A 26870-nucleotide genomic window follows, 5' to 3' on the forward strand; every position below is an offset into this window, starting at 1 on the left:
CCTTCCCTCCCTCTTTCAAGACAGTCATAGCTAGCTTGGAACATGCTACGTAGACCAGGCTGGCCTACAACTCACAGAGATCCACCTGCATCCCTCTGCCTCCCAAGCACTAGGCTTTAATGTGTGACCATCACACCTGACTGTGTGGAGAGCTTTGACCAAAGACTCATATGGCTCATAGGTTACTGATGGTTTATGGCGGCAATCCAGGGCAGACCTTACCTTTAATGGGGATCTTGTGAAAAGGCATACCAACTCAGTGGACCCAGGCAGGGTCTGAGAGCCTACATCTGTGTCCCCATCCCAAAGATGATATAGCTTTGCCTGTAGTGAGTGGGGAGGGCCTGAGGGACTGGCAGGAAGCATGGGGTTCGTCCCCAGATTCAATAACAACTCTGTTTAGAGTTGACATGCCACTGGCCACACTGGAGAGAGGCACATGCTCTGTTTTACTGCCTTTGATAAAATCTGAAAGCACTTCTTCCTTTGAGAGACCAATACAAGATGAAATGCCCTAGAACCAGCAACTCCTCACAGAGGAATAGCCCCAGCAAGAGGCGGCTGGAAGACTCCTGTCCCCCTGACAGCTGTTCCAGGGCATTTGATCAGAGTAAGAGTAGGTGAGGGCACTTTCTGCAGGCTAACTCTGTATGTGAGTTATGCATATGCATGATTGTGCATACATGCATACATATGTGCACATGTGTGCATGCATTTCACCATGCATGTCTGTGGAGGCCAGAGGTTCATGTTTGCTATCTTCTTTAATTGCTGCCTACTGTGTGTCTGTCTGTCTGTCTGTCTGTCTGTCTGTCTCCCTCCCTCCCTCCCTACCTACCTACCTACCTACCTACCTATCTCCTTTTGAGAAAGAGTCTCACTATGCAGTCCTGGCTAGCCTGGAACTTGTTATGTAGACTAGGCTAGCATCAAGCTCACAGAGATCTGTGTCTGCCTTGCAAGGGCTTGGACTAAAGGCATGCACCACCATTTTACTTTCTGAGATAGGGTTGCTCACTGAACCTAAATCTACCATTCAGTCTAAGCTGGCTGGCCAGTAAGCATCCAAGGGTTTCCTCTCTCCATCCTTACTGCCCTAGCACTGGGATTACAAGTGTGCATCACCAAGCCTGATTCCGGAGATTTACATGAAGAGACAAGCATTTTATCCACTGAGCCATCTATCTCCCCAGCTCCTGCAAGTTAGCCACATAATGTTTTGGTGAGAAAGCAAGACTCCAGCCTGTACAAAGGGCAAACCAGATAAAAGGACCTGCCCAGTGACAAGAGGGCCAGGGCAGCCTTTTAAAGTCTCACCGAGTGCTTTTAAGGGGCCTCTTCATCCTGTTCTTCCACTAGACCTATCTCCAGCAAGGATTCCCAAGCCAGTGCTGTCAGACACGGGACTACGCAGAGAGAATCTGCTGGCTGCTTTGGCCAAAGTAAAGGTGTAGCGGTGTGTCCTAGAGTTTCCAGCAGATTTCCTTCCCCTTGTGGCTTAATTTAGGGAAGCAGAAGTGACGCTGTGACTTCCTAATTCATACATAATGCTTTGTCTTGCTGTCAGCAGATGGTTTGGTTCGATTCAACATCACTGCCTTTTCCTTTCCCCTTTTTGTTTTCTTAATTAAATAAAACAATTCCATTACTGGCTGTCTAGCATCCTTTTCTTTTTTCTTTTTTTTTAAACAATGGTAATAGCACCGAGTGCTGGGAGAACATGAAGGGAGCCACGCAGAATTATTAAAAATGCTACGATGTCTTATGGCTGGATATCTCGGACTGGCAGAAGGGTGGTGGTGGGAAGGGGGGAGCAGAAGCCCTGCTGATGGGCCGTGCGACACGGTCACCCACCTTGTCAAGGTAGGAATAGCTCCAGACTTTCCCGTCGGCGAACATTCGGGACACAATCCGGCCTTGCTTGTCAATGTCTGTCCTCTCGCTCATGGCCCCGCGCTGGAGGCCGGCCAGGCGCCCGTTGAAGAAGTAGGAGACATTGACGGCCGCCAGTCCACTGCTGGGGAGCCACAGGAAGGGGCGGCCCACCTGGTCATAAATGATCCTCAGGGTGAACTTCCGGTGGTCGTCATAGATCTTCTCAGTGCGGATATTTCGGTCATAATCAATGGACAGGAGGTTCCTTCCGTGGACCTGGAGAAACAGAAGGGTTTCGGTTTGAAAGGTGTCGAGCAGGCGGCTGTGGGGGGGGGGGATCCAGCTGGGGCGGTTAAGGAGTTAAGTTTGCAGAGGAGTAAGACCACGATATTCCATTTGCCTTTTAAGCTTTTATGTGTCTGTTCACACTGGAAATGGCAAGGCTTGTGTGGTGCACAGGGACCGAAAGGAGGCTGCTTTTGGTCAGATATGGCTGCTCTGGTAGTTAGGTAGCCTGTGCACCACACAATTCCAAAGGCTGCCATCTCGATCTGGAACGTGTTCATGGTGAAATTGTGCAGTATACCAAGCCCACGGCTGAATACCCCAGCCCCGACTCAAGTCGTGTGAGTGCCTTACCCTTCCTTACTCCTTGGAGTAAGACAATTTATATTTTTTTCCGTAATATAATTCTTTTTTTTGGGGGGCGGGGGAAAGCTATCTTCAGTCACCAACTCTAATAATCTTTAAGAGCAGGTGTTGTGATTTCTTATGAATTAATTTTGCGAAGGTGGCTAAAATGGGGTGCAGAGGGCTCAGCAACCCCCAGTTTACAGAGACCTGGGGATATAAACATAAAAAAGAAATGCAACTATACAATTCCGATAGGAAGTCTCTTATTTGAAATGTCTAGAGGGAAACCTTGCCATCGTGAGGGATTCTAGACACTATAGAGGAGACCTCTGCAGGGCTGTGAATTCCAACAAAGGGGAAAAGCGATTTCCTCAGATTTGAAAGGAACAGGGGAACACGTCCAGACATGATTTAATATTTATTTAGAAGTTGATCTGATCAAGAGGAATAAGTCTGTCTCAAAAGGCAGAGCCGGGAGACTATACTCTGGTTAGGGGCAGAGGAGAGAGACTCCTGGGACCCCAGATGCCCTGAGTGCATGGCTGCAACCGAAGGAAATGAAGCTGCCTCAGCCCAGACTCTTACAACATAATTTACTGCAACTCCACAAGTCCCCAGGGTGGCTGCCTAGAGCAGGAGTAGGGGGGTGGGGAGAGACATCAACATGTAGTCAAAGAGTTGGTAGCCGTCTGCGGCCTGACCCTCCTGATGGCGGCTGTGCTCAGTGAAGATGGTGGTGATGACAATGGTAAGGCTGACAAGACGCACCTGTGCTGAGCTCTGACACAGACAGGGGTCAGGTCAGGGGCTGCTCTGCCTCTGCTCAGTTGGTGCTCACAAAAATGTCACAAGAGGAAGCCCGGGAAGCACATAATGTATTTGGTGCCACACAGTAGGGGCTCTGAGATGGCTCAGTGGGTGAGAGTGCTTGCCGTGCAGGCCTGAGGATCTGAGGTCAGATGCCCCACATCGGTGTTAAAAGCTCAGTGTGTCCAGGTGGGCCTGTTAGCTCAGTGCTGTGCAGGTAAAGTCAGGAAGATGACCGGGGCTTGCTGGATGCCATCTAAGTTCTAGCTTCAGTGACAAACTCTGTCTCAAGAAAATAAGGTGGAGAATGACCGAACAGGATCTCCTCGTGTGGTCTCCATGTTTGGGCACAGGCAAACACATGAATACACCGCACACATGCACGCACGCATCCATGCACACGCAGAGCAGTGAAGCAACACTGTTGGTCTGAACTTAGGCTTGTTTTATCTAGTGTTTACTTTGTCATTTGACCAGCTCCATGGCTCCCTGTTTTGGCTTCCACCAAGCATCTGGTGATGTGTAAACGGCTGAGGGGCCGTTAAAGCATTGTCTCAGCCCTAGGGATTCTCTTCTGTAACTTGTGGGGAGGTGGAGACTAACGTTGGTGCTACAGTGACCTGTATTCTGGGAAAAGCTCTGTGCACAGAACTTTGCTTTCTAGCTTCCTCTGGGGACAGGAGCAACCTACAAAGAGTAAGTGGGAGTTGCTGGCTGTACTCTTGGGGAGCTTCCTCTAAAGAAAGCTGAGAACTGGCAGCTTTTGCTCCTCCCACTTTCTACTTTTTCCTAAGCGAAAGACAGTGCAGTGGCTGTTACTGAAGCATTCACCTTATGAATGTGAGGTGAGTTTTTTTTTTAAAGACAGTTTCCTGCTGTAGCCCAGCTTGGCCTGGAATTCAATTCTATAACTCATGCTGGCCTCAGACTTGTAGCAATCCTTCTGCCTCAGACTCCCAGGCATTGGTATCACAAGTATGAGCCACCATGAGATGATTTTTGAGGATGGATCCTCTAAGATGATGGCTCAAATAGGAAAAAAATAGCCAAGATCCGTGCTGACCCAGGCAGCTTCAACAGTCACCCACACATGAATGAATGGGCTACTTATAGGCCTTATCATAAGACAATATAAACGTATATCTTATATAAAGGTCTGTTACTTCTTTTAGGTTTTATTTCATCTTAACATATATACATATATATATAATATATACATATATACGTATATGTGAGTGTTTTAAAAACTTATTTATTTTTATTTTATATGCATAGGTGTTTTGCCTGCATGAATGTCTGTGTGAGGGTGCTCCAGGCTGTCACATCCCCTGGAACTGGAGTCACAGATAGTTGTGACCTGCCATGGGGTGCTGGGAATTGAACCCAGATTCTCTGAAAAAAGAAAAAACAATCAACCAGTGCCCTTAACTGCTGAATAGCCATCTTGACAGCAGTAGTACTAGATTTTGTTTGCTTATTTTATTTTATTTATTTATTTTATTCCGTGTAGCTCTGGCTGTCCTGGAACCCTGCAAACAGGGCTGGCTTTGAACTCAGAGACCTACCTGTTTCTGCCTCGTAAGTGCTGGGATTAAAGGCACGTGTGGTCAGTATTTGGCTATAAATGGGTGTTTTGTTTGCCTGCATATCTGTGTACTACTTGCGTTCAGCAACATTTCCTGGGATGGGAGTTGTGAGCTGCCATTTGGGTGCTGGGAATTGAGTCCAGGTATTCTGGAAAAGCAACCAGTGGTCTTAACCACTGAATTCTCTCTACAGGCCCAAGCCTGTGTTACTTCTAATATCCACACTCTCCTAATATAATTCACATCATTTTAATCTTCACAATTTTTATAGAATCTCTCTTTCTGTGTATGTGTATGTGTGTGTGCATATGCGTCCATGTGTGTGTGTGTGTGTGTGTGTGTGTGTGTGTGTGTGTGTGTGTGTGTATGTAGGAGAAATACACACGTATGGAGACCAGATGTCAATACTGTGTGAGACAGGCTCTCTTGGGGTCTCACCAATTTGGCTAGACTTGCTGGAGAGCAAGCCCACGGTGTCGACTCCTCCTTTCCAACACTGGGGTTAGAGGTTTGCACCCATCGTTTAAGTGGGTGCTGGAGGTCAAGCTCAGGTGCTCAGACCTGACTGGCAAGCACTTTGTCAAATGAGCCATCACCCAGGGCCCTAAGAACGGTGGTGACTGAGCTCTGAGGGTCGCTTCCACGGCTGCACAAGAGGATTGAGTTCAGGACTCCCAGATGCCCCAGGTCCTAGCTGTTTCCATGGAATTGTCCCTGAGAGGAGAGGACTAGATGTGTGAACCAGTGTGGAACAGACAGGGAACCCAGGGATAGAAACAGCAACTAAGGTGGGGGACATCTGCGATGTGAAAAGAAACTCAACGGGTTAAGGGGGGTTTTCCTATGAACAGACTTAAATGCCTGGCAAGACGGTCTGGGAGTTATAGTGAGAGAGGGGCTTTCTCCCTGTTAAAATATCCAACTTGAGACGCTGTCCGAATTCTTGGGAACGGTGTTACAAGTCAGTCATCATTTCAGAGGAAATGCTCAGGAGGATAGACGCCCGAGCACACACGCCACTACCAAGGGAAGGCATTTTGAAAGTCGCTGGTTACTGTTAACTTTGCAAATGTAAAATTTCTATTAAAGGCCCAACCCTTCTCATAATTAAATGTAATAAATTCACTGAGAGCCCCACCAAAGGGTTCAGGCCGGTTGTGTAATCTAATCAGAAATATTTAATTCTAAGGTCATCATCTATAAGGAGGGTCCTAGGGTTGGGTTGTGAGACAGTGGAGGGACCACCAGGCATGTTCGGCTTTCTGTGGGTGCCTGCCCCCCAGTTTAGAGCATGCAGGGGCTTTAATTTAGCCACACCGTTCTCTTATTCCAAATTAAATTACCCGACTCGCAATATTTAAATTAACCTTGAGGCTTCCTGGAGAACATAAAAGTTATTTTGAATTATTTTCACTGCCAGGATCAGCACAATTCCCTTCTCAGCCGGCTCGGCAGGCATTCAGCGATAGAGAAACCAATTTTTAAATTAATACAATTTTGTGTTTGTAAGGAAGCCATTATTTTTAATTATCGGGCGTTTTCCTCAGCCTAGCTTCCCCAGTTAATAAAACTCAGCTATTTAGCATGGTTTTTATTTTTGCAGAGGGCAGATTTTGGGAAATAGTTTCCCCTCTGGGATTTCCCCCCAGCGTGTTTTGATCTCACCAAGCGCATGCCTGTCACAGAAAGGCTCATAAAAAACCCCGAGAAAAGGAAACACTGTCGTCAAAATGGCCCTGCTGGGCTCGTCATGGGTGACTCTAATTCAGCTCTAGGGGCAACAGGAGCCTGCGATCTGAGAAGCGCAGAGGAGGAAATTACACTGTGCTAGCCCCCCTCCCAGGAAATGGAACCGTAACACAGCAGGACAGATTTCAGCTAGACACACAGAAGAACCTTTTGCTCACTGGGCTTCCAGGACGGGGAGACCCAAGGAGATGAATGAGGGAGGTTGTGAGAGTCTGCAGTGATTAAAAGCAGACAGGCTTGCCTCTGAGTTTAGCTATTCACTAACCCACAGGAGAAAACTGGCTAGGTGACATTCTCGGTCCTTTTCTGGGTCAGTCCTCGGGGACTTAAAAGCCCCCATGCCCAGATGCCACTGAATAAGACTCAACACCACTCGGGGATCAGCACTTGTGCAGACAAAACAAGTTGGTATAAATTTAATATTAGCTTAAATAATGCATCATTAGAGGGGAGAGCCTCTGTAAACACATTAAATAATAGATTCCCCAAGCAAACATTATTTTTGGATGACTGGCTCTTTTGGGTGGTGATGGGGGGAGGGAGGGAGGGGAGAGACCTGAATCTTGAGTGGTAGTTTGACACTGATTAACTGTGTCGTTCCAAAGCTACGTCTTCACTGACCATGCCTCAATGTCCCATTTCTGATAGTTGAGTAGGTCCTTTACCTTAGACTTCCTTGTCCCTGAGACCAAGTGTGATTATGGAGGTTGGAAGGAGATGAGTGTATGAGCTCTGTCAACGCCGACCATCTAAAGCACAAATATGGTAAATCAAGACTAGAGAGTGTGACTTAGGCCATTGGTGAGCATCGAACATCTGAAGGTGGCTCCAAAGAACAGTGATGAGTTATTTTGGAGGGTTCTCCCAACCTAGAACTAAGGCAGAGACAGAATGGCGCCTTTCATGGCGTCAACTCCAAATCCCATTCATTCATTCATACGGTATTTACTGAGCAACTACTGTGTGCTTGCCACTGTGATGGACACTGAGACAGAGCCAGGCAATTTCCCGTCGAGAAGACGACAGAGGCAGATGAGCTCCGAATGAGAACTTGTGTGTCGGAGAGAGTGGATTATCAGTGAGCAGGTGCAACACGGGGATGGGACAAAGAAATTCCCGGGGAGAGAGAGAGAGAGAGAGAGAGAGAGAGAGAGAGAGAGAGAGAGAGAGAGAGGTTTCTCATAACATCCTAAATAATGATTTCTTGCTTGTGTATATGTGCTTGTGATCCTAGAGCTTGGGAGGTTGAAACAGTAGGATAGGAAATTTGAAGACAGCCTGGGCTACATAGTAAGACCCTGTCTTAACAAGGAACAGAAAAAAATGGCCCACCCCTGACATTTACTGGATCCACACGCTCATGGGTATAGGATATGATACAGCCATCCATCTTGGCTATCCCTTCCTACCCTGGGTGCCCAAATGTGCCTCCCTGTCTCCTGTCCCATTCTCCCTTGTCTGCTTCCTGCATTTCTACTTTGCTAGGTCCTGATCACCCTCTGCATGCCCTCCTTAGCTCAGCCTGGATCCCTTGCGTGTGAAAAAAGAGGGGCAGAGAGAGAGAGAGAGAGAAAGTAACAGCTTGGGGACTACAGTCTGAGGCCTGGGGTGGGTACCCTACAGACTCTCTTTTCCCTTTATCCAAGTAAACTTGAGGGCTCTGGAAAAACAAATCACAACCGCAACCCACCAACCAGGGGGCTGGAGAGAAGCTCAGTGGTTAAGAGCATGTGTTAAGGACCTGGTTTGAGCTCCCAGGATCCTGCTCACAACTGCCTGTAACTCCAGCTTCATGGAATCCAAATACCCTTTTCTTGACAATGGGGGTACAGACACACACTCCTCATACACACATAGTTGCAAACAAGTCTTTTCCACAATAACAACAGCAGCAACCACAAAAGACTGTATAATATAACACATTGTCTAAAAATGAAGTACTCTTTGCTTAGGGAATTCATGGTCTAATGGGAGCCCAGAGGCTTGCCCTTCTAATTATGTATAATCTAAACTAATATTCAAATTCAAGGTGCTGCCAGCGGTTCTGGATGCATTAGCCATGCTCTCAAGGTCACACAGGCTCTCGTCTGTTTTGGTCACAAATACACACCGAGTGGTTAGTAACTGGGTCAAGACAACAGTAGGCATTGGAAAGAGAAAAACCATAGACAGGTGAAGAATTCATGCACCAGGGCATGAAGGACCTGACCCATGCTGTGAGATGATAGGGTGCTAACAGACCTGCCTGGGTGGGCCGTTCCCCAGAACTGAGTTCAGGATGGTATGATCACACATACATGCCTACCCCCAACCTTGTCCCGAGACATTATGATTTGCTACACACGGAAAAGTAATGCCCACCAGTGTGTATCATACTAATTACACAAACCAAAAACAAAATCACCAACTCCCACTTCACATTGGAGCGCCGCTCACACTGATACCAGCGTCGGTGGAAGATTACCTCGGAAGCGATCTTTCTTTTGTTCTGATACCTACCTGTGTGGCTGTTGCTTGCCCTTGCAGTCTCTATGTAAATCACAATCAAGAAGAAATGCCCTAGTGTCATAGGCCCTCGTTTCTTAGAGAGAGTCAGACACAAAACCATGCTAGGAAAGAGGAGAGGTTTTAAATCATAGCGGGAGGGTCCGTTTTCAGCTGCCTCTCCCAGAAGCTGAGGAGAAAGACTTACTGGGTGTGGGAGTCAGGCTTCTTCTAGTGGGTTTCCTGGCCAGGTTTTGGAGGGATGGAGAACACAGAATAATTTGCTTCCCACCCCACCCCCCACTCCCCACCAGGCTACATGGCTCCCTTGTAAGAGTCAGGTTTGGCCAAGTGATTAGACACTGGCCAATCACAGGTCTCCATCTCTCTAACCAGCAACTGGGAGCAGGGACGTGAACTGTACCCAGGCTAGGCCGATCACAGTTCCTCTGTGGGACCTTTTATATTTTTGTGTTTTAATGGGGAGACTCTGTCCTCTGGTTTAACTAAATTGAGATGATGTAAGATCTTGGCCAAGTCTTCTTGACTCCCAGTGTGAAGAGAGTACCAGGCTACTGTACAAGAAAATTAGGTCAACTGCCAAAGTGAATTCTGTTGGGGGAAGGGAGGGGGATATGAAAAAGAGGAGGACAACGTTAACCAGGTGATGTGTCGGAGTCTCTAGGGCCATCTCGTCTCCCGTGGTGGCCTACTGTGTGAGACAATGCATGTCCCTTTTTGCCATGATTATGATTGACAGGTTCTGGACAGATATTGGGGCGTGTGCTTCAAACTTATACCTTCTTAGGGTAGGGGAGAATTTACTTGGTAAATATCTTCAAGGTGGGGCCTAAACATATTTATCACATCTACCCACATGACACTTGTTGCCAATAGGGTGATGTGGCATGGTCCCTGCGTTCATGGAGCTGAGAGATTCTGTGAAGTAGTGGTTTTGAAATGCCAGGCAGAAAAGCAAGAGGAGCAGAGGAAAGCAACAGGGGGATTCTTTCAAGAAAGAGACAAGTGTTTGGGAGGCGTGACGAAACTCTTGACTCTCTTGACCTTGGATGGGGATTCGGTTTACAGGACTGCCATCCTACATGCACTTTCATTGGCTAAAACTTGTTTCTGATCAGAGGACAGTGGCAAGGCGGGTTAGGACTTCACTGGCTGTTCTCTTATAGGAAAGTTCTTTGCTGGGAAATTTGGGCACATCTCAACATTGGCCTTCAGAACCCCAGGTTGTGAGACTTGGAGGAACTGGTGGTGCTAAGGAGAGGCCAGGGCATCTAGTTTAGTGTGTGACAATTGCCAGGTGCTCCCCTAACTCCTGAGACCCACTCCACATGCTGTCCTTGTCCTTAGGAGAGCGACCGATGTCATGCTGGGACCAGCTACATCTTCATGTTCCTGCCTGGTCTCTTTATCCTAGAAGGCATGGCTGGGGTCACACCGTCTCCCACACCTTTTTATTTTGGCTTTCAGTGTCTGGCCTCTCTCCATTAGCCAGCTCCGAGTCTGGCACAGCCTTCCTGGTCTACATGATCACGTGGAAGGCCTCTTGGAAGTCGGCACTGCATAGCAGCGAGGCTTCCTGCCAAATCTTATTAATCATGTGTGTTGCAACTCTCTCAGGCCCCTCCACTTCTCTCTCTCTTTGCCCTTGCTGGAGACCAGTTTCTATTTTGCATTACCATAACGGCTCTGAGGTGTCCCTCTCCTCCTGTCTGGTCTCCTCCTCATCTGTCTTCCTGCACCCTGGGAAGCCTGAGAGATCTTTCTAATCCACGAATCCCCACATATCACTCTACTAATTAAGCCCTGGACGACTCTGTATGGCTCTCAGGATAAATACCAATCTAGTATAATATTCCCTTCTTTGTGGCCCTGGCCACTTTCTCTCAGGCCTCATGAGTTTTGGAGGTTTTTCTGAACCGGATACCCCTACCCCACTCTCCTATCCTGACCACCTTGAGGGCATCTTTCTCTGTCTAGAAATTTCCTTCCCATATCTTGCCTGGCTAATTCCTGCTGCTCTTTCTTCAGAACTGACTCTGACTTCTCCAAAGCCCTCCCTGGTCTCTTGTCAACCTTGCGACCTGACTTGGTTTCCCCAAATCTTCTTTCTGTTTCTCCCCAGCAATCAGAGAAATAATTTTCCAAGCTTAACCCAACTGTCCTATCCCAGGCGTGGGGAACGGACTCACGCCGCATTCACACTAACTCGCCAAGCTCCCTTGAAGTGTTTAAACTCTTCCTCTTCTCCAGCAGCCTCAGGGGCCATGCGTGCTTGATGTGGTGGGATCCCTACGTAGAGCAACTGGGCCTAGTCATCGTGAAGAACTGCTGTGTGGCTCATTTAGACTGTGATGGGTGAAGCTTTTGAAGCTTCGGGACCTATTTGTTACCTGGGTCATGGACTACCCGATCCTGGCTGCTACCGTACGTGCCCCTTTCTTGGTGGTGCCAATTTAACACCATGCCACTTACAGCACCCTTTGTGCCATCTCTCAAGCCCTCTTGGTAGAAGGGCTCTGCTTTCCTATTCTCTAACCTGCACGATCCACGGCGCTAGACAAAGACCGGGCAATCATTAAACTCTTCTCTGAATGGATGCTAGATGCTTGGCCTCACAGGATGACAGAGAAGTGGGGTGCAAAGAGTCGTCAAGGCTCACCACAGGGAGAGAAGTCCAGATCTACCTGCTCTCAGACAGCCTGGTTGCTGTGGGAGCCGACAGATGTGGCTAGTTTAGGGAACTCATGAAGCACAGTGGGGGAAGGGCTCACCAAGGTCCCCGAATTCACATTGTACTCAGCACCTCCCCCACACCTCTCCTCCATCGCCTCCCCCACAGTCACCAGGAGTTTCTTTTATTTCATTCACTAAACAGTTTATGAACTGAATTAAAATAAATGAGATGCAAATAAATTCCAGGCTTTCTCCCTCATTTTCAAATTACATTTTCAGTCCACTCAACCTGTTATAATCTCATAGTGATTTTCATTTAAGAGAGCTAAATGGATATGTGATTATTGTTACAGGAACGAATACCAGACAATTAAATGTTGAGGTGTTGATAGATAAAACTGTGTTTTGATTTGCATAAACACGATGCCAGCAAGTCTAACCCTGGCAGAAACTCAGTTATGAGACTTGCGTGCCTAACTTCTTTTAATTACCACAAGTACCATTATTAAGAATTTTTTAATATTCAGAGTTGGGATTATCGCCATTTTATTTTAGGGCCACATTTATCTTTATTTTGAAAACTTAGTCAAAACGCATAACTAATTTATCAAGGAAAAGGCACGATTACTACTTATAATCAACTTCTACGGGGCAGCATATCAAAAATCAATTACACAGCCCCGAATCCAGTCATTAAGGATTTAGCCACTAATCTCATTCCATTTTTGTCTTTAGGAAGATACTGCGGCTTGCAACTTTGCGGATATCAGCAGAGGAAGGAAAACATGGGAGTCTGCTGATAACCTAATGTGGAGAATTAAGCTTGAGCCAGACAAAGGCAGAATCTTAATATGGAGTGGCCTGGCTCTGCAGTGAGGTCACCTGGCTGGCTGCCTTTCAGAAGTTATGACCTAAGTTTGGCATTTACTCAGTCTTCTGCTCCCAGGGAGTCTAAAGCATTGTTTTGACTTTGCCTTGCTCTGTGGATGGCTGTCTTCCTAGGGCCTCTCTTGACCAGCGATTATCTTAGGTCTTTATTAGTCTGCTTCTTGGCTGTCTCCTCTTTCAGGACCTTTGCCCTGGATGAGCGTGTCGGAGCTCTGCTTGTGTGTCATCTACCTTAAGTGTCCGGCACAGGGCCTGGCTCTAAGTGCTCAGTAAACATGCGTTGAAGAGGATGAAGACTGGGGTTTCTGGAAGCCAGCTCCTTACCCAGGAGAAGGGTTGTCACCGTGGTAGAAGTAGGTCCCTCTGTGTGACAAGGCCTGACAGGAGCAGGATCCACTGTGCTCTGATCATCTAAACAGGGAGTTAGTTGTGTGGGACTGTGGCTACAGATACTGGCCAGAGAACAAGCTAGGAAGATGGACCTGGGGTCAAATCCTGGCTTCACCTTGAGTTTTAGCTATGGTGTCCTGACATTTAATTAGCTCCCTCGAATCTCTGTTTCCCATTTGAGAGCGGGGAGTGACAGCAATGAACTCGACAGGCTACTGAAAAGATTATAGGAATGCAAAATAAAGTATTTGATGTAGTGCCCATAGCGTGGACGTCCTCAATAGTGTTCAGTCAGCTTTTGCACAGATGTCCTCAATAATAAGAGTGTTTTTGTTAACTTTTCCAAGATGTAAGTTAGGGCTGGTCAAGACTTCCTTCTGCTATGTATGTATGTATGTATGTATGTATGTATGTATGTATGTATGTATTTGTATATTTTTTGTGACCACACAGTACCTCCAAGGGTCTTCACGTACCCCGTGATCACCCTGTGTCTGCCATTTTTTTCCAGAAGAACATCACTTCTTGGGTGTGAAGAACGCACTTTATACTTTTGTTCTTCCGCCATCTAGCAAATTACCAAGCGGCACGGTGGGAACCAGCCTTGGCCCATGAGTCACATGGTCCAGAGAGTGAATTCCTCGGGGGAGGAGATGGCAGGTGCAAAAAGAAGACCAATACCTTCTCCAGCTGAGGCACCCACTGAATTTATCCCAGGGACTGCTGCCCATCATCTCAATAAAACGGAGTCTTCCTCAGACCCAGAGGAACACATCTTCTACCTTCTGAAAGTGGAAAGGCGCTCCGGAGGTCTACCTGTTCCTCTGCTGTGTGAGGAAGGGGCGGGTCCCCTCCGAGTCTGTGCGGGGCAAGAAGTGGACCCACTTACCCGAAGCTTCCTCCCAAAGATGGTGACTTTGCCTTTAATCTGTTCCTTCCTCAGGCGCCACTCGATGGAGTTCAGGCCGTTCTCCATGGGCAGGGAGATGTTACAGCGCCCGATGGTGGGGGTGATGGTGCCTGCGAGGACGTGGGGCTCGCTGTGGAAGCTGACGCCCATGCCGTTGGCGTACATGACGCGCAGGGTCCCGTTGCTGCAGAGCTGGTAGCTGTTCCGCACTTGATCTGGGAGAATGGGAGTGGGGGAGGGAGTGGGGAGGGGGATTATCCACTCGATTAGTCAGGAGAGAATAGAACCCCTATTTTTACAGGTTTCCATGGTACTTTGCAGCTGTCAGTCTGAGGCTGCCTTCAATTAGCACACACACAATGGGAAGGTGAGTAGAGGAGATGCTACTGATCCGCGGGAAGGAAAACATTATTAATATGTGGCACTCCAGAAATAATTATGCCGTGATATTTTTCTTTTACTCACTGAAGACTATTAATAGCACATTTAAACATTTAAAGATGTCTATTGCCTACACAATTTGTGTCAATCAAATCCCTGAACTTTAACATATATATTTTAGCTTATATGAAGAAAAGAAATAAATGAAAGGCAAACTGCTTCGGTTCTCCCTCCCCTTTGGCCCATCATCTAACCCGAGGTTGATGGTCTAACCACAGGTCAGATGCACTGCAGAGCAAGTCCAGCGTTCGGCAACACAGTGCCGAGGAAAAAGCTGCCTTCCCCTCTCTTGGCGGCTGCCCGTATCTCTGTGTTGCCAAAGAACTTGGGAAACACACGCAGTGTGTGGTAGATGGAGACGGTGGGTGCTGATAATGAGTGTTTATCTCCCCGAGTAGAATCTACACCAGTCAATCAGACTTCTGACCTTTTTCCTGTACCAAAGAATCGCACGCAGGAGCCCGCTTTGATGGGCACACCGTTTGCACATTATCTGGGTGAAGGAGCCAGGCTGGGCTGGGCTGGGCTCTGAGATGCCCGCTTTGGGGGAGTGAGCAAGGGTGAACCTGTCACTCAGTGGCTCCGGCCATCATACAGAAGGACAGAATCTACATCATTAATCATCTGGCAGAGAGCAGAAATAGAGCCATTGAAACAGGCTTTGCAGAGGGATAATAGTCTAGAAATGTCATCATTTATCTACCGAGACGACACTTTTATCCTTTGACAACTGGCTAGCCCACCGACATTATATCTTAATTAAAGGAAAAAATTAATCTGCAAAAACGCTGTTCCTTGCCAGCCTCTGAGCTTTCCCTGGACTGCGATACAACAAAAACAACGGGTGGTCAGAGACCTTGGGGATCAGCGTCCTGGCAAGAGATTGCTCAAGAGCTTGGATCCAAGGCCAACCAACTCCATAAAAGCATGTTTGCCGTAGAGAATCGGAACGGAATGATGGAACCAAAATCCAGTGGCAGCCCTGGAGAATGAACGGTTATGACGCGGGTTGGGTTTTTAGAGGGTGAAGGAAAAAAATGAAAGGTGAGAAACAGGAAAAAAGTAGTCGGGGGAATCAACTCAGATGTTTTTAGATTTCTCCTGCTAACTGAACCTTCGGTGAGAGGGTTTGACGTGTCCTGGTGTCTGAGAGATCTATTTTTTATTTTTATCCCTCTGAGACTGTTTTTCTGGAACAGTGGGTTTGCTGTAGATATCTGAATAGGACAGGGAGCTGAGGAATGTCCTGGTTGTTTAGAAGTTCTCTCAGGTGAGGGATGGCTGGCTCTGGGGCTGCAGCTGAGCTTAGAGAGGAGGTTGGCTGGGGCCTTACCTTGTACCACGGTGTAGGAGGCCTCCACTGAAGAGAGGTTGGTAATCACAGTGACATCGTCATCACGGTTGGAGTTCTCAATGTCAATGGTGATGGATTTCTCCATTTCCCGGTGCAGGCTGGTCACCACCCCCGTGGGGCGAGTCACATTGGTCAGACGGCCCTCGTGGTCATAGCTAAGGAGAGAAACGACAGTTGGAAGCACAGTCTGTGGGGACAGAAGTTTCCTGGGCATTTAGATGCACAGGAAGGCCAGACCCACGGGGGTGGGGGTGGGGGGAAGAGAGAGAGAGAGAGAGAGAGAGAGAGAGAGAGAGAGAGATGTTCTACACTGAAGTCCTGCTGTACCCAAACCTCCTTCTGCCCGGAGGAGCGATGCTATGTCTTTCTCATACCTGTGATATTACTGATTGCAGTTCAGTGGAAACCTGTCCCTTGGAGCCAAGCAGGGCGTGCTTAACCTTAACCTCCTGAGCTGGTGGGAATAGCTACTTTATGTGTGAGCATCCTTTATGTGTTCCGCAGAGCTACCAAGTCGATGGTCCCCAACTATCCACTCTTTTGTGTCTCACCTCTGCTGAGCGAACCACACTCTTATTTACTTTTAAAGTGCGTGTGTGTATGTGTGTGTGCGCGCGCGCATGTGTGTGTATGTATGCACATGCCCAGAAGAGAACATAAGATCCTCCAGAACTAGAGTTACAGGCAGTTGTGAGCTACCCAGGGTGGATGCTGGGAACTGAACTTGAGTCCTGCAGAAGAGCAGCCGGTGCTCTTAATCACGGAGTCATTTCTCCAGTCCCGAAACCACACCGTTTGCCTCAGGCATGTCCAAGCCTTAATCTTGGGGCTTAATCTTTGCAGGGATCACACCTCATTCTACTCCTCATCTGGTAGACCTCTCAGAAGTCAGCCTGGGCCAAACGGCACCCCCGTGTCCTGGCTATAACACTAAAAACCCATCTTGGTCATGTAGTCCCAAATCAACCAAGCTCAGACACTCTAGCGGGCTGGGAGACTCATGGATCTCATGTCCTCAGTATTCACGTCTGACCATGGCACGATCACACTTGCTGTCTGCAAACTCCCCAAAGAGAGTTCCTTACAGAACTCTTCACCCCTTTCTAAGCAGGCAGGTCTGCTCTTGCTACTTCCAGGTACAGAGTATTTGTCCTCATTAGAAGACCGCCATAGTTGGACGTTTTAGACATTAGGGGAGGAAAATGGCTCTTCCCGTGGTCTGTATACAGAAGCCCCTGAGCTCTCCTGCACTGGCCTTTACAAGCAGCAGAGATGGGGAGGAAGACGCAGCAGTGAAGCCTTTGCTTAGAGCATGAAAAAGTTTACACATCTGGACCTCTGGGTGAAGGAAGGTCTCCTTCTGGACTGAGGAGAGGAACCCAGTTGGCAGGCTCCAAGTGATGGGTCCAGGGTGTGAGTGGGAATGAGTGTCTCCACGGAGGAGCCCATGGGGGAAGCAGTGGGAAAAATTACTCATAAAACATGGAGGGAGCTGGGATACTGGAGATGGAGATCTGGATCAGTCTAAGAATGACCCGGGAGCTGTTGTCTTTAGGGAGAAGAGGGAAGAGTCGAGCTCTAGGGATGCTAAGCTGCATGCCCAGTGGGTTGAAGGTGGTGAGGGCTTCAGAGAGCTTAGTGAGCTGGGGGTCTCATCTCATGCCTAGGGCAGTGTGCAGTGGGAATCCAGACAGCATCTCCCCTGCAAAGGCTTGATGCTGTTACCATGGAGGGTACCTGGGCCTTCTCAGCTGAACGGGGACCCCTCTGCCTGTCTTTTTACCTACTGAGGCAGCGGTTTCTCAGATGGGGGTCCGAATATTCTGTTTACACTAGTGACAGATTAGAACTATACCAAAGGATTGGTTATTAAAGTTTATTAAGCGATTACCTATACATAAGACAGAAACCTAGGCAGCTGTCAAAGTCGGCAGCATGGGTTCCTATTTATTGGCACACACGTATGTGTGCACCGGCGTGCACAGAAACAGAGTGTGAAAGAGAAGGGAAAAACAAAGAACATTCTTCCCCAGCACACGCGCTTCCAAGTATAGACAAAACATCTCTGAAAACATAGACCTATTAATATTAACGGTGTTTTTCTAGGTGGGATTTTGACTAATTTTTGGTTTTCTTTGAATATTCCTATAGTTTTTTATTTTAGTAATTGTAGCTTCTTTTCATACGAGCATAAAAATTATTTTAAAGTAAGGAAGTGATACCAAGATGATGCTTTGGGCGTCTTGCACAGTGCACGGCAGCACAGATCCATCGTCCCCCTCCCCCGGGACTATGTTGAGCGTAGTCTCTGGAACCCAAGCAGGATTTGAAGCCCAGTACCGCATAGTTCCAGGACGCCTGTGCTGGGCAGGCTGCTGCCTCCTGAGAGGAGGAACTAGAGCTTCCTCTCTGGGGGGAAGTGAAGGGGGGTGGGATGGGCATCTCCCCGGCTTGCAGACTGACTTTCAGGGGGGATGTAGCTGCTTTCCCCATGACAGATCTGCAGATTCAGCTCGCTGTGCAGAAACCTCTCTGCCCTCCAGACTGAGAACAGCGATCACTGTTCCAATGGAGGTCTCCATGTTAACTCAACAGACTTGGTAACACCTTGGTGGCCGCGTGGGGCTTTTGACTTGTTTATTTTTTTTAAAGATTTATTTTTTTTATTATAAATATATAAATACACTGTAGCTGTCTTCACATACACCGGGAGAGGGCATCAGATCTCATTACAGATGGCTGTGAGCCACCATGAGGTTGCTGGGAGAGTGGTCGGTGCTCTAACCACCGAGCGATCTCTCCGGCCCTTTTGCCTAGTTTGCAGTCAAGCAGCCATTCGCCAAGCACCTCTCATGTGTGAGCAGCTGGTGCTAGCACTGGGGTTTGGATTGGAGTGAAATGGGCAAAACTTTGTGTCTCAAAAATAGATAAAATAAAAAGGCGAAGACTAAGACTGAGGCTGCTCTTCCCTACTCTGGGAACACCGCAGCGCGGGAGGATCCCCAAAGCCGGGTTCCTGCATCTCCATTGTGATTGGCTCTCCAAAAGCCACGGTCTAAGACGGAGAAATGTAACTGTTTCCAGAGTGGCTCAGCTCAATCCCATTTGTGAGACCACGGAGCCCTGTTCCTTCTATAACATAACTGCTGAACTCCATTCCACCGGAAGCCAGTCTTTAGACTGTGGCATCCGCTGTTTTCCCACTGGCTGGATTTGGAGGAGGAGTTGGCCATGGCCACAGGGCACATATCACAGGGCCTCTTTCTGGTGGGCCTGGCTTTAGGGACGCTATATCTTCTACCCACTCTGGACCTCGGTTGCTAAGGGAGACTCTGACCCTCAGGACATGGGACGCACACAAGTGGGAATGGTGAGAGAGTCCAAAGCAAAGCACCCAGAGGACTAAAAGTGCAAAGCACCCACTTAGTTCTGCTGTTGAGATTAAGTCCCGGTCTAACTCCCTCATCCTTCTTCATGCAGGAGGGGACGGAGGCAGGGATGAGCTTTATAGTTTCCCTTTAGTCTTGTTAGCATCTAGTCTTTGTTGAGGCTCTGAATGCCAATCTTTGCTGATTGTTAAAGACATCAATGGACGCTCACAACTCCTCGGCAGCTGCTACTACCTCTAATAGACATCACCACTGAAGCTCAGAGAGGCCGAGAAATGTGCCCAATGCCAACCAGGAAGTACATATCAGAGCGGGCGTCCGTACCACTGCCTCCCTGATGCCGAGACTTGGGGGCTTCCTCGTAAGCCAGGCTTTCTCCCATGGAAGGCTGTGCGATCTGACATTCCCTCTAAGGTGGACTCTATCCCGGCTCAACAGCCTGCAACTGGGGAAATTTTAATTCCAAGGCTGGCCCTTCCTGGAACTTTCCGGAACTGAGAGGGAGGTTCTCACTGAAGCACAGACCATAGCCCACCTGTGTAGTTTTCTTCATTTCTGCTAATCTCCTCCTCTGGACTTCTGTGTGGTGTTCACCTGGACCTTATGCCCCTGACAGAAAGCACAGCTTGTGTCTGAGGGTTTTTCGTTATTGTTTGTTTTGGGTAACCTAAGGAAAACTTGTCTGGGTGCGAAATCTCTCTTCACAATGGAGAATTTGGATCCTTGGAGCTACTCACATTCTCAAGTGTATCAGATTAAAAGAGAAAATATGACTCAGTTTTACCCTCTTTTGAACAAACACTTAGGAAACGTTCAAGGAGCACGAGTATGTTTTCATTCCTCTGGAGACCTTGGCTATCGAGCTGCCTCCAATCAAGAGTTCATTTCTGTGGGAAACATACACCTGAATTTCAGAACTGGACTCCAACCTAGGCCCAATTCAGAGGGGACCCCTTTACCCAGCCTTTGCTCCTCATTTAAGAGATTTAACAGCTATTTGGGTCATTTGATAAAACCACTAGAAGGAAGCATCCGGGAGGTTTGTGGATTAAAGCCTTAACCCGACTGTGCTGAGAACTGAAGGTGACAGACAGATGGTCCCCACAGAGGAAAAGAGCATTGGCTGGCAAAGGGTGATCAGTACCAGCGCCTTTAAGAATGTGAAAGTGCTCAGAAGTCCCCAATAAGCCTCCAAGAAAGAAGTCAGGACCAGGCAAACGATTCTGCAAAGCAGCAAAACCGCCAGCAGGTGGCGACAGCTTCCTTTGCATTCTCCCAAACCCACTGGCGTACAAACAGGAAGCGAACATTGTTGATTTAAGCGTGATCAACAATGAAGTCTTCTTTTTTTCCTTGTCCCTCCCACCCTCCATCTCTCTGTGGTATCCCCTCCCTAACTTACTAAATTCTCAGCGGGCAGCAACCGGGAAAGCAAGCCAGTACTTCTAAGGGCTAACATTCGCTCACTGCTGTGGAGAGAGAGCCCAGAGGCTGGTAAATTCCTTTCAGTCTCCCGCAGGTCACTGGGGACTCAGGCTTAGTAGCTTCCTCCAACCAGCAGCTCTTAGGTTAATACCTGCAGTAGCAGGTTTGCTTGACCAAAGCCTCTCCAGGAGCTAGGGAAAACAGCTTTTTGGCAAAAGCAAACGGTAGAACTATTAAGTATGAGATAATTGTTAGGGGAAATATGGCCAGCCTTCGAATCTTTTAATATACCTAGCACTTTATCTGTATTGATCTGCTTCTGCTAAAGAGGAAATTCAGAGTTTATCTACCTGTCTGTGCAATCAAGTGTGTAGCTGGACCTATTGTTAAATCACAGAAGCCCCGCTGGGACCCTCCCTCTTCGTTTCTAATTTCCGCACCCATGGCAAACATGAATAATCAGCGGGGTTAATCAGCACTTTATCTCCCAGGTGCTGTGCGTGTCCAATATCCTGAAGTTTGAACGGCAAGCAGACAACAGGAATTCCCAATGCTGGCAGGGAGGATGCTCAATATCAGAGGCCCAATAGAGCAAATCATTTAGAAGTCAGGAGAAGGGACACGAATATCCTGCAGCTATAAGAAGTCATTAGAGTTAGCAAGACGTGACTAGGCAATTTTAAAGGCGATGTGAGTGGCCCATCTGGATGCCAGCTCGAGCAGGGGGAGGGCTCTGTAGAAATTGGTTAAAAGCCTACTTACTCATAAAAAGTTGTCCATCCGGTTTCATCGCTCTTGGTGGCTAGGAGTCCAGTGTTCCCATCATAAGTCATGAGGCCCAGCTCCAGGTTCTGCGTTGACACGGCTTTGAGGCCTCCGTTGGTGCCCACCGTAAGGGTGATGATCTGATTATCAGGCATGAGCAGGTGTCGGGGCATGCCACTGCTGTCCCGGCGGATCTTTAGGGAATTCCCGTTGTTGTCAATCAACTCGGTGACATCATTGTCAGCGCTGTAGGTGAAATTGTATAAGTACTCCCCGGTCACCAGGCTCACGGTGTACTGATGGATACCATCGGCGTTGAACACGTACAGTTCCTGTTCTCCCGGAGACGCAGCCTCATACTGGTTGAACGCGTTAAGAACAGGTTTGTTTTTGCTGACCGCCCTGATCCGGATATTCCCGAGGTCTGCGATGTAGATGGTGCCATCCGGAGCCACAGCTAAGGAGGACGGGGAGTTCAAGATGGCATCCGTGGCGTATGCGTCATCTCCCGAATAGCAGATGCAGTTGACGTCATTTTTGCAGTCACAGTCTGAGGCTGCCCCGGCTAAGAGGCAGATCTCTCCGTTGGTGGTGACCTGGCGTAGGCGGTTGATCTTCTTCTCGTCCGTCTCGGTGATGTAGAGCACCCCGGTGTGAGAAATGGCGATGGCGCTGGCTGACTCCAGAGCAGAGTGGATGGCGAGCTTGCTGAGCGAGTAGTCGATGCCGGGAACCTGGCAGTGCATGGGCCGTCCCGCGATGATGCTGACCTGGTGATTCTCGGTGATCCGCAGGATGACGTTGTTCTCCAGGACGTACAGGGAATTGTCCATGGGGTTGACCGCAAGGTCTGTCGGCCATTCTAGACGGACCTGTACACGACACACACGGCGTTTTAAGAACAGCCTCTAACATGCTGATTTTATCCATCTAGGAGAAGAATACTTAGCTTTTAAAAGGATTTATTTTTATTTTATATGTGTTAACGCTCTTTCTCCACGCACGTGGGAATCTCATGCGTGCCTGATCAGAAAGGGGAAGGCCATTGGATCCCTTGGAACTAGACCTATGGATGGTTGTAACCCTCCACGTGGATGCTGGGACTCGAACCCAAGGTTTCCTCAGGAGCAACAAGCGCCTGCTTGAGGCATTTCTCCAGCACCAACTTAGCCTTTGAGCAACAAACCGTACCAGGAGTGCTCATTCCTGAACCAGCCTGAGCTGGTTGTTTATGATAAGAAGAGGGGAGCCTGTGACAAGCTCTCCCTTCCCTTTGTTCTGTTCTGATCCCTCTTGCCAGCTCTCTCCACAACCCTGCTTCCCAGCTTCTGGCGACTAACCAGGGCTGCAGGCGTCAGTGGGTAGTATAGGTAGACAAATGCATAAGGGAGCAAGGCAATTCGGCCCATAGTCAGCTCTGCAAACCGTGGGTCAGGGAAGGCTGTGTTCATTTAGAGAGGACGCATTTGTCTACATTGGAAAAAGCTGCCCCGTGGCTTGGAAGGTGGCCCTAGCCAAAGAACAAAGAACAGGCTGGCTAACAAACCACACCTTGAGCGTTTGAAAAAGAAAGAAAGAAATGGAAGAAAGAAAGAAAGAAAGAAAGAAAGAAAGAAAGAAAGAGAGGAACAAAACCAGTCAAATACATTCTTCCACTGTGGAATTCGAAATTATTATTATTAATAATAATAATAATTAATAATAATAATAATAATTAATAATAATAATAGAAACCTCAGTAGCAAGTTGTCAGTTCATTGGGAAATTTGGGTTTAAGTTTACGAAGTTGACCAGGGGTTGGAAAGACTCTCACAGGCGGGGTGAACATACGTGCCGCCCTCTTTGAACAAACGCTGTTCGAGGAACCCATGGTCTCTGCTGCTGTAAGAGACCTGACGAAGCACCCTCTTTGGAGGATGATTAAGGGGAGCTGCACCCTAGTAACTACTACACAAAGTGGAGGTTTATATGGTGAAGATGCGATCATTCCAGATTAACAGGGAAGTTCTGATTGACATGTAACACCAAACCACACAGTCTCAAAGAGTGATGGAGACGAGAGGTAATTATATAGCAGTCCCTACCCTGTAATCTGCTACTGTTAGAGTGTATTGCCAGGTTTGCTTCTTAGAGTAGAACTGCCCTCTCTGTTCATATTCTTTCTCTCTCTCTCTCTCTCTCTCTCTCTCTCTCTCTCTCTCTCTCTCTCTCCCTCCCTCTCCCCCTCTCTCTCCCCCTCCTTCTATCCTATCTCCTTTCTATTGCCGTTCTCTCTTTTCTCTTTCTCTTCCCCCTTTTTCCATCCTGTATCTTTTCATATTGTTTTCTAGTTTACCTTGATTCTTCCCCAAAGGCATCCAGAGCCCATGCTCCCAGCTCACATTGGCACATGTGGGAACCGCAGGCCAAGACCTAGGAGTGTGGTTAAGGATGAGAAATAAAGAGAGTCCCACCTGGGCCACGTCCATGCTAGAGTCACAGCTCAGTGGTCGGACAGCTGTGAGGTCATTGGAGCCCAGCAGGGTGGAGATGATTCCATTTTGGTCGACCTTCCGGATCATGGTGGCATCAACAAAATACATAAGCCCGTTCTTGTCTACTGCAATACCTGGGGAAGGAAGCATGGAATGTATTTCTGTTTTTTGTTTTGTTTTTGCTATTTTGGACAGGAGGATGGTTTGTGGAGGAGATGGGGGATGCCCTACTCTGTGCATGATGTGCTTGGACCAGAGACCTTACTGGGTAAGCATCCTCAGAACACTAGCTTTCAGTCCTTTAAAGGCAAACATTTCTCAAGGACGCCATGCTGTGCTGTGCTGCTGTGCCGTGCTGTGCTGTGCACAGTTCTCAGGGTGCTAGCACACCCTGTGATAGCCCAACCAATGATGTCCCCTTGAGCTGGAGAGAAACCAGAGTTGCGAGTGAAATGTGGAAACAGCCCTGACTCTGCTCTCTGGAAGACGAGTTATTACTGAAGTTCATCGCTCTGAAAAATGGTTGGTAGCGTAAAAATGGTTGGTAGCGTACGTATGCATTGCTCAAATACCCTTCACGACTAATTGTGACAATGAGGCTGAGAAACAGTGATGTTTTCAGCCACAAACTCCCAATGCAAAAATGTACCCTCCAGGAAGAATTCCCAATTAAGCCTTGACTCCAATCAGCACTTCAGTGCCCCCAGGGGACACAGAGCCCTCGCATTTCCCTGTCGCAGCAGGACTGATAAGACACAGGCTGCAGCTTCTATTTCTTTCAAGTTTTCATTTCAGCGCCCAAATACAAGGCTTGGCATCCTTAATCCATGCTGCAGGCTGCTTGCACAGTAGCTAAAAAAATGCTAACAAGAATTAGACCCTGAGATGATTACTCCTTAACCCCAAGCATCTTTAGTCCTTTCAAATAGATGCTCATCGATCCCAAGAACTCCCCAGGACAGGAATCATGGAAGTAATACCCATGCTTTTTTCCTTTATTATTTATTTAGTGTGTGTGTATGCATGCGGGAATGTAGATGTTTTTATGTATGCACATGCATGTGGAGGCCAGAAGTTGCTGTTGGTGTGTTCCTCCATTTATTTTTTTTGAGAGAGGGGCTCTTATTAAACCTGGAACCTGCCAATTGGATGTGATCAGGGATATCCCGTCTCTGCAGTAGGAAATTACAGGTGTGCCCAGTGCACCTGATCCTTCTTACTTCCATTTTTAATGTAGATGAAAGGAAGAAAGGAAGAAAGAAAGATGTAAATGCTGGGGAAAAGAACACTTTACTCAATGAGACATCTATCCAGTTCTCCTCCAACTCATATTCCCTCTCTCTCTCTCTCTCTCTCTCTCTCTCTCTCTCTCTCTCTCTCTCTCTCTCTCTCCTCATCTCCCCTCTCTGAAGCTCATGGACAATTTGATTAGAGTTTAAAAGAAAAATACCCAAGGCAGGTAAGTTGTAAATCTCAGCATCTGCCTGGAGGAGGAAGATGAGAACAGGAAGAAGCCGTGCTATGTAAATTAAGGCAGCCTGGAGGCCACCCACAGGGTAGATTAGCAGGCACTTGGCAGGGAGGGGAGCTTTAGACAAAATGTGAAAAAGCCCAAAGTATCAAATAGTCACTTAGGCTCCTGCCAGCTTCTGGAAGAAAAAGACAGGAGACAAGACACAGGCAGTTACGTTTTTTCTGAGTCAGGGCTCAGAAAGGCCAGCAGACTCAACAGAACCCCCTGGTGGCTTGTAGTGACTGCGCCAGGGGCTGGGAATTCCTGGAATTCTGGGAAAGGAAAGTGCAGGATATCATTAAAGGGCTAATTATTCCTCTTGTCCCCTTTACTGTGGTTCTTCCTGTGGGAGAGTCCCTTGGCCAGGAGTTCGGCTAGACCAACCGGATTAACCCAAGGAGGAAGACACATGGATCTTTCTAGAGCAGAGATTCTCAACTTGTGGGTCACGGCCCCTTTCCAGGGGTAGGAGTTCCAATGACCCTTTTACAGGGGTCACTTTTAGACTATCAGAAAACATAGATATTTACATTATGATTTGTAACAGTAGCAAAATTACAGTTGCGAAGTAGCAACAAAAATAATTTTATGGTGTGTGTGTGGGGGGGCTCACCACAACAGGAGGAACTGTATTAAAGGGTCACAGCAGTAGGAAGGTTGAGAACCATTGAGCTAGAGGTAAATTGAATTCTTTTACCTAAGAGGAAAAACGCTTTACCTCCCTGGGTACCGGGCCCCTCTATTCTTAATTGCTACAGTTTCCTTGGGTATTTGCAACATGACAGACACTATTGGATACATCCAAGTCTGGCAAGGCCTGTTGGAAGGCCCTGGGCTCTGCTGTTTCTTTCTTTCTTTCTTTTTTTTTTTTTTTTTGGTTCTTTTTTTTCCGGAGCTGGGGACTGAACCCAGGGCCTTGCGCTTCCTAGGCAAGCGCTCTACCACTGAGCTAAATCCCCAACCCCAGCTCTGCTGTTTCTTTAGCCCCCACAGCTGCCTCTCTGACAGGTGGAGCTTCTGGTCCTCTGTGACTAGCAGCTGTCACAGAGTCCAGGTGCAGACTACCACGTTTCTATAAGTGGTTTATGTGGGCGGTAAAGTTTACTTTAAGAAATAAGCTTAAAAAGCACCCACCCATACCCAGAAGCCTCAACAATAAATGATCTTAGGAAAAAGGGATTTGCTCAGCTTGCAGCAGGCTCTGTCAGGGGCCTTTACCTCTAGGGCTCATCAGGGTGGCATCCACAGCCTTCCCGCCATCCCCACAGCGGGCTTCATCAAAGGGTAGACATTGTTCGCCAGTCCCGGCCACAACTTCCGAATTCCCAGCCAGGTCTTTGGCTCCGCTTAGAGACTTGACTCGGTAGATCCGGCGACTGTTGGTGTCAGAGACATAGAGCGAGCCAGTCACAGGGTCCACAGCCAAGTAGTACTTGTGTCCTGGGCTGTTGCTTTAGGGGAAGCACAAAGAGAAAAGAAGGAACTACTATGCA

At 47.9% G+C, this 26870-nt stretch overlaps 1 protein-coding gene across 9 annotated transcripts in view; it reads right to left on the minus strand.

Annotated features, from left to right (window-relative positions):
* Tenm2 (teneurin transmembrane protein 2) overlaps positions 1 to 26870 on the minus strand; it is a 1226262-nt gene that overhangs the window by 17585 nt on the left and 1181807 nt on the right. For all 9 annotated transcript variants that reach the window (XM_087569430.1, XM_087569433.1, XM_087569431.1 and 6 more), the window contains 6 exon segments: positions 26596 to 26828; positions 23844 to 23998; positions 21388 to 22262; positions 15791 to 15966; positions 13996 to 14231; positions 1855 to 2151 (listed from right to left, as the gene is read on the minus strand). In XM_087569430.1, coding sequence (XP_087425556.1) covers positions 1855 to 2151; positions 13996 to 14231; positions 15791 to 15966; positions 21388 to 22262; positions 23844 to 23998; positions 26596 to 26828 — 1972 coding nt within the window.

The sequence above is a fragment of the Rattus norvegicus genome, chromosome 10, assembly GCF_021556685.1.
Source record: "Rattus norvegicus strain SHRSP/BbbUtx chromosome 10, alternate assembly SHRSP_T2T, whole genome shotgun sequence".
Classification (NCBI taxonomy): domain Eukaryota; kingdom Metazoa; phylum Chordata; class Mammalia; order Rodentia; family Muridae; genus Rattus; species Rattus norvegicus.